Source organism: Pristis pectinata, chromosome 28 (genome assembly GCF_009764475.1).
Source record: "Pristis pectinata isolate sPriPec2 chromosome 28, sPriPec2.1.pri, whole genome shotgun sequence".
NCBI lineage: Eukaryota > Metazoa > Chordata > Chondrichthyes > Rhinopristiformes > Pristidae > Pristis > Pristis pectinata.
In genome coordinates this window covers 20134000-20144153 of record NC_067432.1, presented here as the reverse complement: position 1 = coordinate 20144153, position 10154 = coordinate 20134000, and the positions used below count along the sequence as shown (strand labels likewise).

The 10154-nt window shown below is 44.3% G+C and overlaps 1 protein-coding gene across 5 annotated transcripts in view; it reads left to right on the top strand.

Moving 5' to 3' along the window:
- Positions 1–2714: 2714 nt before the first annotated feature.
- The window catches only part of LOC127584086 (RNA polymerase II elongation factor ELL), a 77938-nt gene continuing 70498 nt past the window's right edge, over positions 2715–10154 (top strand). For all 5 annotated transcript variants that reach the window (XR_007958341.1, XM_052040645.1, XM_052040643.1 and 2 more), the window contains exon 1: positions 2715–2974. Coding sequence is in view for 4 of the 5 variants with exons in the window: in XM_052040645.1 (XP_051896605.1) it covers positions 2840–2974 (135 nt within the window). In the remaining variant the exon portion in view is untranslated. The remainder of the gene's footprint in view (positions 2975–10154) is intronic.

Here is a 10154-nt window from a genome sequence, read left to right as displayed (position 1 = left end):
GATACCCTCTTTTTACGTACACACAGCTCACATTGCATTGGATAACATGGTACTGCACATCCTTGCTTTTCTTGCACAAATAATTTCCACTACATGCATCCCTGAACACAATGGCCCCAGCACGTTGAGTGAGTGTGCTGCACATCTTTCACAGAGTAATGCCTGTAGCATTTATTCTTTACACGATGTGTGTCTCCTACACTGAGTAAGACATTTTTCCCATTCTCACGCACTTACTGTTCTAGTGCCCTGAAAGTTGTGTGTCCCATGTCCCTGATCAGATACTATTTCTAACCCAATGAATAAAAAGTCGCTGTATACTCCCTGCTGCTGTGCACACATTGTTTCTGGTACACTGAATGGTAGGCCGTGATGAATTCCTGGTTCCAGGTGCTTTTATCATTAAGAGTGCTGGGCCTCTGTTTGGGTATGCATGGAGACCCTGGTCTGTCAAGTGACTGTGCATATCTGCTCCACGTCCCTTGCCGAGCAATATCTCGGAAATACTAATGTGCCCTAGCAATCCTTGCTCCAGAATATTCATGTAGTTTGCAGCAAACTGAGTGACAGGAAACTGCACACAACTTCTCTGTTCCTGATGCATGGATTACAATATGATGTTCATCCCAAACTTGGGCACAAGTTATTCTAGGTCCACGGAGTGATAAGACTTTATTTATCTGTTTTGGGTATACTGAGTTACAGAATATGGTGTGATCCCTATCTTTGAGTAGACTATTCATAGTGTTTTGATTAACAGGATGCCTATGTGTATATGTTCACAGGATATTGAGTGAAAGACAACATGTTTCTTTGTGTCCTGGGACAGAATGCTGTACATGTGCTGTCCATCTATATACCTCATGTACGTGCAGTGATAAGGTGTGGTGTGCATGTTGGGTTGCCGGGTGACACCCCATGCACCGTCCAAATGCTTATAGTGCATTCATTAATAGAGTACAGTGTATGCCTGCTCTGGTGTAAAGGCGGATGAAGGATATGTACTCCACTGCTCCCTGTACTCACTGGGCCTTGGGAAGCAAATAACCAAGTGTACTTTGTCTCCTGGTTCTATACACACTGTGCATTGGATTACGAGTCATGATATGTCCCGTAAACCAATGCAGTATGTTGGGTTGCACTGTGTATGTGTTTCACCTCCATCTCCAAAGACCAGTGAGTGGCATTTTATGTTGTCTATACCCTTTAGGACCCCGTGCATTAGATGACACACTACCCCAGTACACACTGATCTCTGCACTTTGATTGACAGATTGCACTGTTTCTTCAGCGCTCCAGGTCCTCCTTATATTGATTGACAGATTTTCATGTCACACCATAGTCCTTGTGCATGGGCTGACAAGTTGCACGGAAATCCTCTCCCGGCTGATGTCCCGGTGCTCCATGACAGGCGCAATGCCCCAGGTAGCAGTGCACTTTGTAACAGGCTGCACTTTCCTCCCGCTCGTCGGGTCTAGTTCCTCAGCCCCCTGAGGTGTTCTTCCTTCCATCGCCTCGCCAGGTCTTTGCAAACTGAACGACAGTTTTACACCGAGAGGCTCGGAGTGACAGGTTACACTACTCTCTTTGCACTTTATGTCAGACTGAGTGGATGTCGTTTCCACGGCCCAAATCCCAGCCTAGTCCTCTTTCACTGAGTGACAATTCCCCCTTGTTCCAAGTCCCCGTGCACCGAGTGAGAAGCCGAGTTGTCTTCGACCCCCGCCACCGTTCCCGTGCACTTCGTGACGGCCACCTTGAGGTACCATCCATCGGTCGACAGGTTAGATTGGTCCCCACCTCTCGGCAGTTAGATGGAACAGCTCTCCCCATTCTTGGTGCATTGGGTGACAGGTTGCTCTGCTTCCCCGCTTCTCGTCGATTGTGTACCAAGCCGCGTTGCCCTGCAACTGAGCATGCTTTGAGTGCTGCACGACTTCTCCGTGCGCAGTGTGGCAGGATGCATTTCTCTCCCTGGCGCTCGCACATTGGGTGTGAGATTGCACTGCCCTCTTCAGTGTCCACGTATTGGCTGAGAGATTGCACTGCCCTCCCGGTGCCCGTGTATTGAATGACAGATTGCACTGCCCTCCAGGGTGCCTGTGCATTGAGTGAGAAGTTGCACTGTCCTGTCGGTGAGCGACAGATTGTACTGCCTCCAGATGCCCGTGTATCGGACGATAAATCGCCCTGCGTTCCCATCGCTCGTGCATTGAGTGAGAGTTTACACAGCTGCCCCCGGTGCGGTGTATTGAGTGACAAGTTGCATTGTGGCGCTCAGTGCCTGTGCAATGAGTGAAAGATTGCACTGCCCTCCTCGGTAACCCTGCATTGAGCGGCAATAGCCAGTTCCCATGCAGTGAGTGAGGTCGCGCTGCTCTCGCCAGTCTCTGCATTGACTGACAATTTGCACAGTCCTCATTGCTCTGCCCTCCTCGGTGCCTATACATTGAGTGACAGGCTCCACTGCCCTCCCCGGTGCCCGGGCATTGAGTGCCAAATTGCACTGCCCTCCCCCGTGCATGTACATCAAGTGACAGGTCGCACTACCCCTCCAGGGTGCATGTGCATTGAGTGACAGGTTGCACTACCCTTCCCTGGTGCATGTGCATTGAGTGACATCGCACTGCCCCTCCAGGGTGCCTGTGCATTGAGTGTCAGGTCGCACTGCCCCTCCCGGGGGCATGTGCATTGAGTGACAGGTTGCACTGCCCTCCCCGGTGCCTGTGCACTGGGTTGTCCCGTCCCGCGGGTGCAGAGTGCGCCCGCTGCTGCGGCTGACGCGCGGGCGGGCAGCGCCGGGACTCGGGCGGACGGCGCTGCTGGCGCTCAGTGTAAGATGGCGGCGCTGGGCGAGGAGCGGCGCTTCGGGCTGTCGTGCGGGAGGCTCAACTCGGGACAGCGGCTGTCGCTCTACCACGTCAAGCTGACCGACACGGCGCTGCGGGCGCTGGAGGCTTACCAGCGGCTGTCGGTGAGTCGGCGGCGGGTCGGAGTGGCGCCGGGCTTTGGAGGGGGGACCTGTTGCCGAGCCTCGGTGGCTGGGACAACGCGACCCGAACCCTTTCTCTCATCCACCTCCTTCAGCGCCGGGCTGGGGGTGCCAGGCTCCGGTCCCACTCCCCCACACCTCTCAGCCCGCCGGCGGAGGCTGCCCCGCTGCCCGGGGATCTGCCCTCCTCCTCCTACCGGGGCTTGGTGGGGGGGGGGGGGCGGCGGGGGGTTGCCAGCGGTTATGGGTGCTCCAACGATGCCCCATGGCTCCCGGAGCATCACTCCCCCTCCCCCCCCGGCTCTCGTATCGCCAGGGTCCCGGGGCTTCCAAGACCCTCTCCTGTGTCGAAGCATCTCCCCACCCGCACACCCTCACTTTTCCCTGACACTTCTCTGCCCCCTTCCCCCACCACCATCTCTGCCCCCGTCCCCCACTATCTCTGCCTCCCCACCATCTTTGCCCCCTCCCTGCCGTCTCTGCCCCCCAACATCTCTGCCCTCTGCCCCACCATCTCTGCCCGCACTCTTCCTCCTCCATCTTCTTGCTCCCTCCATCGCTTCTCCCTGTTTGCCTCTCCCCGCCCCACCTCTATTCCTCCTCCACCTACCCCAAGTCCGCCAAGCCCTTCCCCACCTATCCCACCTACCCCTTCAAGCCCTTCATCATCTTCCCTAACCAACCTACCCCACCTACTCCTCACCACAATCTTCCCTCTTTTCCACGCATCTCTCTCCCGCCCCTCTCCTACCCACTTCACTCTTCTATTCTCATTTCTTACATTCTCCTCCCCGCTCTCCCGTGCACATACCCCACTGCCCCTCCACTTGCTCTGCCTCAAATCTCCCCATTCCCCGACCCAAAATCTCACGCCTCCTCCCCTCAAATCCCCCTTCTCCACCCCCCACACTTCAGACCCTAATCTTCATATCTCCTTCGCTCAATTCCCCTTTATGTACCGTCCATCGACCCCCCCCCCCCTCCCCAATACAAATCAAGGGTGCTGTGAAGACAGAGGTTCTGCGTTATTCCCTGCGGCGGTATTTATTTTTGTTTCCCCCTTCCCCCCCCCATTCCGGGATGGGGGCCAGTCTGCCCCAACATCCTTGGAAAATGGTGGGCGGCTATTGCTTGTTCGCCCCTTGCTCTGCAGCTTGGGGTGGATGGGCACGGAGTCATTCCCTCTCACCGATCACAACTGTTATTGCTGGAGTTCTGACATAGCTACGGTCACTCCCCTCTTTTCACCTATTGGCCAGTTTGAGCTAGCCTCTTCCATCCCGTCCCGCCCTGCTCACCAACCATTGGTCAATTACATCCTAGGTCCCAATATATTCCTCCTGCAATTGGAGAATTTGCTCCTGTTTTTCAATTGGTTACGTTTCCTACAGGTTCATTAAACCTGAGTTTCCACTAGAAGCTGTTTTCAATTGGCTGTTTTGTTGCTGCACGGATCTTTAAACTCCGGCCCAGCAAAAAAAAAGGCCCTGGAATCAGGAATATACAGGTTGTCAGGCATTAACTGTCACGAGTGGATTTTTGAATTAGTTTTTTAAAAGGGGAATAAGTACCTTGTTACTTTTATCAAGGAAGTTAATTAAGTGTAAGAGCTTTGATGAAAGTTAAAACAGGCTACCATCAAAATATTCAATGTTTCAAACAACTTTACTTGAATGTTGAGGTGAACACTTCAACTGAGAAGGTTGAATGAGTTTTTGCAATTCAGGTCTGTGATTAAGAAATAACAACCTCAGTGCTGTAAATCTTGAAGGCACCTGTGTGTCAAGAGATATTGAGGGATGGGTGAGGAAAAAATGTTCCTTTTAGCACGTTTAGAGAACTGAAAATGAGAGATCCTACAGGAGTATAAAATGTGTAATGGGGAGGAGTGGCTAGTTAGAAGAAAAAGTAACTAAAAGGGTGAATCTAGCACTGGTGGGCAAAATTAAGGAAATCTCAGTGGGTTGGAGCATTGTGGCATATTAGATTCAAAATTGGCTTGATGGTTAGGAGGCAGAATGTGATGGTGGAGGGTTATTTTTGCCATTGGAAGACTGTGACCAATGATTGGTGCTGGGATCCTTTGTTATATGTGATCTGGATGTGAATGTAGGAGGTATGATTAGTAAGTTTGCAGGTGGCACCAAAATTGCTGATTGTCCTTAACTACAGAATGATATTCATCTGTTGGTGAGATAAATAGAAATGGCACATGGAATTTAATCATAGGAAAAAATGAGAGGTGATGCATTTTAGGAAGACTAATATGGCTAGGTTACATATATACAATGAATAGTAGACTTCATAGGCACTTTAATGGTAGAAGATGAGCACCTGTAGCCTTCTATTCCATGATGTTTCATGCTAGGTGCTAGAAATGGGATTAGTATAGATAGATAGTTGATGACCAGGATTTTCACGATGGGTTGAAGGGCCTGCTTCTGCACTGTATGTCTCTGTTACTGTCTTCTGTAATGTTCAATCTAAGTTGTATCAAAAGTACATCAAAAGAATAAACAGTAAATGCTAGATTTTTAAAAAACTGGAAATGCAGAGCAGATGTTTTCAGTATTCAAAATTTGCAGAATAAAAGGAGGCCATTTAACTTGAAGTCCATGCTGGCTCTTTGCTTGAGCAATCCATCTCATCCACACACTCTACAACCTCTCCACATAAGCCTGCATTTTTTTTATGTCAAGTTCTTATCCAGTTCCTTCTAAACACCCTGATTGAATCTGCCTTTGTGATTGTCTCATACCACTGCCTGCCCCCACCCCCATGCTGCTGATGTGCATTCCAGATCAGAATTGCTTTTTGTATATATTTTGGTCATGTCATTTGGGTTCTTTCGCCAACCATATTCATTCCAGGCCCTCTCATCCCTGAGCCTTCCAAAAATGAGAACAGTTAATCTCCATCTTCTCTCTCTTGTCTCTCCATGATTTTAAATACATCTCAGATTTTCTCTCCAGCACCTCTGTTCTAATAGGATGAATCTCAGTATCTCCAGTCTCTTTCCCAAAGTCTAATTCAGTAAATTTCCTGCATGCTATTTAAGATCTTCATGTCTTTCCTAAATTGTGGCGCTCAGAACTGGACCTAAAACTCCAGTTGTGACTGAACTATTTTATAAAGGTTCATTAACTCCATTCTCTTATGTTCTGTGCTGTAAGGCCACCACCCAATTTGATTTCTGTTTTAAACTATTTTCTTAATCTATTCTGTCATTTTCAACAATGTATGCAAATATACTGCTTGATCTCTCTGTTCCTGTGCCCCTTTTTGAATTTGTCCTCAGATTTTTATTGCCTCCTTGTTCTTTCTCCCAAAATATAAAATTGCATTTTTCTGTATTAAATTTAAGCTGCCACATGGCTGCCACTGGACTAGCCTGTCTACATCTATTTGAAGTTAGTGTCCTTCTCTAAGATCACTATTCTTATGTGATCTGTAAAGTTGGAAATGTTGCCTTGCATGCCCAAGCCCAAGTTGTTGCTATGCATTATGAGAAAGCTGCATCTACTACCAATTCCCAGGGAACGCTGTTGTACACTTTCCCCAAGTCTGCAAAACAATTGTTCACTATTGCTGTTTTCTGTCACCAAGCCAATTTTCTATCCATGCTGCTGTTACTCTTTATATTGCAAGGGCTTCAATCTTGATGACATGTGACACTTCTGTTAAATGCCATATGCACCACATCAACTGGATTTTCCTCATTGATCCTCGCTGTCATCTCAACAAAAAAAATTCTCATTATTTAAATCCAATTTACCTTTAACAAACCCATGACTGCCTTCCTTAATCAGTGCACATTGGTCCAAGTGGCACTAATTCTGATCATTGATCAGAAACATCTTCCCCCATATTGACTGGTCTATAGTTGCTAGGTTTAATCTTTGCATCCATTTTTGAACAAGTATGTTACATTTCACAACTCTAGGTCTCAGGCAGAACTCCTGTATTTGTGGGTGTTATGATTAATACCTATGCAATTTCCATCCATCCTACCCTCAATAATGTAGAATGTATGCTCTTTGGACTGGCTGTTTTATCCCCTTGGTGTACAGCTGGACTTGTATTATACCTATTTATCAATTGTTTGTTAATCCACTGTCACAATTATATTTCCATTTCCTGAGATCCTTGGTAAAGACTGACACAAAGTACTCATTTAATACCTTGGTTATGCTCTCTGCTTCCTTGAATAGATCTCCTTTTTGGTCCATAATCAGCCTCATCTCTCATTTTACTCATATCTCATATTTTCTTACGACACAGAAGGAGGCCATTCAGCCTATTTCAGATCCAGCCATTATGTTTACCCTGTAGTTTTCCGTGCCAATTAACCACCCGCCCCCCCCCCCACCAATTCTCCTGCCACCCACCTGCATTATCAGTAGCCAGTTAATTTGCCAGGTTGTATTTGGGATGTGAAACAAAACTAAAGCACCTGGGTGTACAGAGCACATGGTCACAGGAAGAACGTGCTATCAGAAGGGCTTGATAGGAATAATCTATGATTTAATTATGAAAATACGTCCAGAATCACTGGACAAAATTAAGAATGAATGGGAAAGCGAACTCCAGACATCTTTACCTACAGAGACTTGGAAGAAAATTCTTCATTTAGTTAATACATCTTCAATGTGTGCCAGACACTCTTTGATACAGTTTAAGGTAGTTCACAGGACCCATATGTCAAAAGATAAGCTAGCTTGTTTTTATCACCATATAGATCCTATATGTGACAGATGTAAATCGAATGTGTCTTCTTTGACACATATGTTTTGGTCCTGTCCTCTTTTGGAAAAATATTGACAAGACATTTTTAACATTATTTCAAATGTATTGAAGATTGATTTACAACCTCACCCTATCACTGCAATTTTTGGGTTACCAAGGATAGAGTCTGGCCATTTATCTGCTTCTGCTAACCGTATGATTGCCTTTGTTAGATTAATGGCCAGATGATCCATTTTGCTTAAATGGAAGGATCCAATACCCCCTACCACTTTAATGATTCTCTCAAACTATATCATGTTTAGACTTGGAAAAAATTAGGATTGGTACTGTTGATCCCTCACTTAAATTTGAAGATATTTGGAGTCCATTTATTCAATATTTTCACATGATATAGATCCCCTTTCAATAACTTTCCAACTTAGAGGAACGGAGTTGATGACATAATATTGCTCTGTTTCTACTGAGAAATTTTAGTCCAGTTTTTTTTTGTTTGATTTTTTTTTTGAAATTTTTCTGTTTAGCTTAGTTTGGCTTGATATATTGTTCATAATTTCTCTTATTGATTTGTTTTTTTTCTCTTTTTTATTTATATAATAAATCTTTTTCTTTCCTTTCTTTTATATTATATTCATTCACTAAGAGTTCGTTGGATCTACAGATTTTTTTATATTTTATTGCTCTTTATGATTATCTATGCCATGATTGTTCTCCTGATCTCTTTGTATTACATGTACAAACATTGATGTTATATATTAATCTGTATTAATTTGAAAACTAATAAAAAGATTGAAAAAGAAAAGGAAGAACATCCTATCTTCACATACCCTATGTCAGGATCGAACCCCTGGTTACTTGAGTTGCTTGGCAGCAGCACTATCTGCTGCTCTGCTGTGCCCTAAACAATTACTGCCGGCTTATTGTTTATTTGTCTACTTTTTGTAATTCCCTTTTATGTTTGCTGTCAGTTTTTTTCTCGCTCCTCTCATATTTCCTTTTTTACTTTCTCTCCTGGTTCTCGCATGCTATCAATCTCATACCTATCATTTGCCCACTTTTCCTGCTTTATTTTAGTCCGTATCTCAAGAGAAAAGCTATATTGAAACTTCAGGTCTAAATCATCAGATTCATTTTTAAATAGATAAGTTTGAGCATCTGTAAACAGTTTGAAAGGACTTGTCGTCTCTGGTATAACAATTTCCAGAGATGACTTCTTTAAAAATAACTTAAGTATATGAAATTCTAAAGTAATTGAGCAAGAATAATAAATATGAAAAGTTGTGAATTATTGAAATTATAGAAGAATAGTAGTTTTGCTTAAGCCCACATTTATTAAAAATCTATGTGGTAAATTTATTATCACTTATCATGTTTTCAAATGGATTAATATTGCATATTGAGCAAGTTGCTTTCAGGTTTTCATCTGAAGTCCTGTCATTTGCTTTGTAGCTGGAATTTTCAATTAGTTCACATCATTTTGCCCTTGGTGAAATTTCCTTGGTGTGCTGTTGAAATGTCAAACTGTAACAGATAGAATTACCCTTTGCTTCAGCTGGTTAAGGCCATTGATAGTTGATCCAGAAGGTAGTTTGAAACACATTCAAAGGTGATTCAATCCATCTCATGCAGCATTTCATGAAAAAGGCTGCCACTGCCCTCAAGGTTCATATATTGAGAGAAAAATCAGGAAATCTTCCATCCAGCTATGTTGGAAATATACACATATGTGGGCTGAGAATAACATTGGGGCCAACAATGCTTCCTTTACTTTCTAGCCCCTCTACCCAGTGTCCCTCTGCCTGATGGAAATCTGCTAATTACCATTGCGATTCATACATGGAACACAGTTACTTTAGAAAGATGGTGCAGTGCTCCTGTAAGAAGTCAATACTTTTGGGACAAGAGATAGAAAGTACTTGGAAAAAGGAAAATAAGTATGGTGCAAAGATATGTCTTGATTAAAAGAAGTATTTTTGCAATAATGCTGTACTTTGGCTAGCTATAGTCATTACTCAAATAACTAAATAACTGTTGATTTAGTGAAAATAAAAAAATGCAGATGGAGTAAATCTGAAATAAAAACAGAAAGTGATGGAAACAGCTCAGGTAGCATCTGTGGAAAGAGATACTGCCTGACTCACTGAGTGTTTCAGTGTTTTCTGTTTTTATTTACCATGGATTCAGTGTTGATTCTGTTTTATATTCAAAGCACAAAACTGTATTGGTGTGACTATGTACAGGACAATTGTCTTGTGCTTGCATGAAAGGAACCATTTCTGTAGAATATAATTGGCTGATTTGAATATCTTTAATTTTTTCTGCACGTTCCTTATTAAATAGCATTTACATTATAATGTCTTTTCACCACTTGGCTTCATGATAGGACACCTGTACACCTTAATTTTCAGCGGTAGTGACA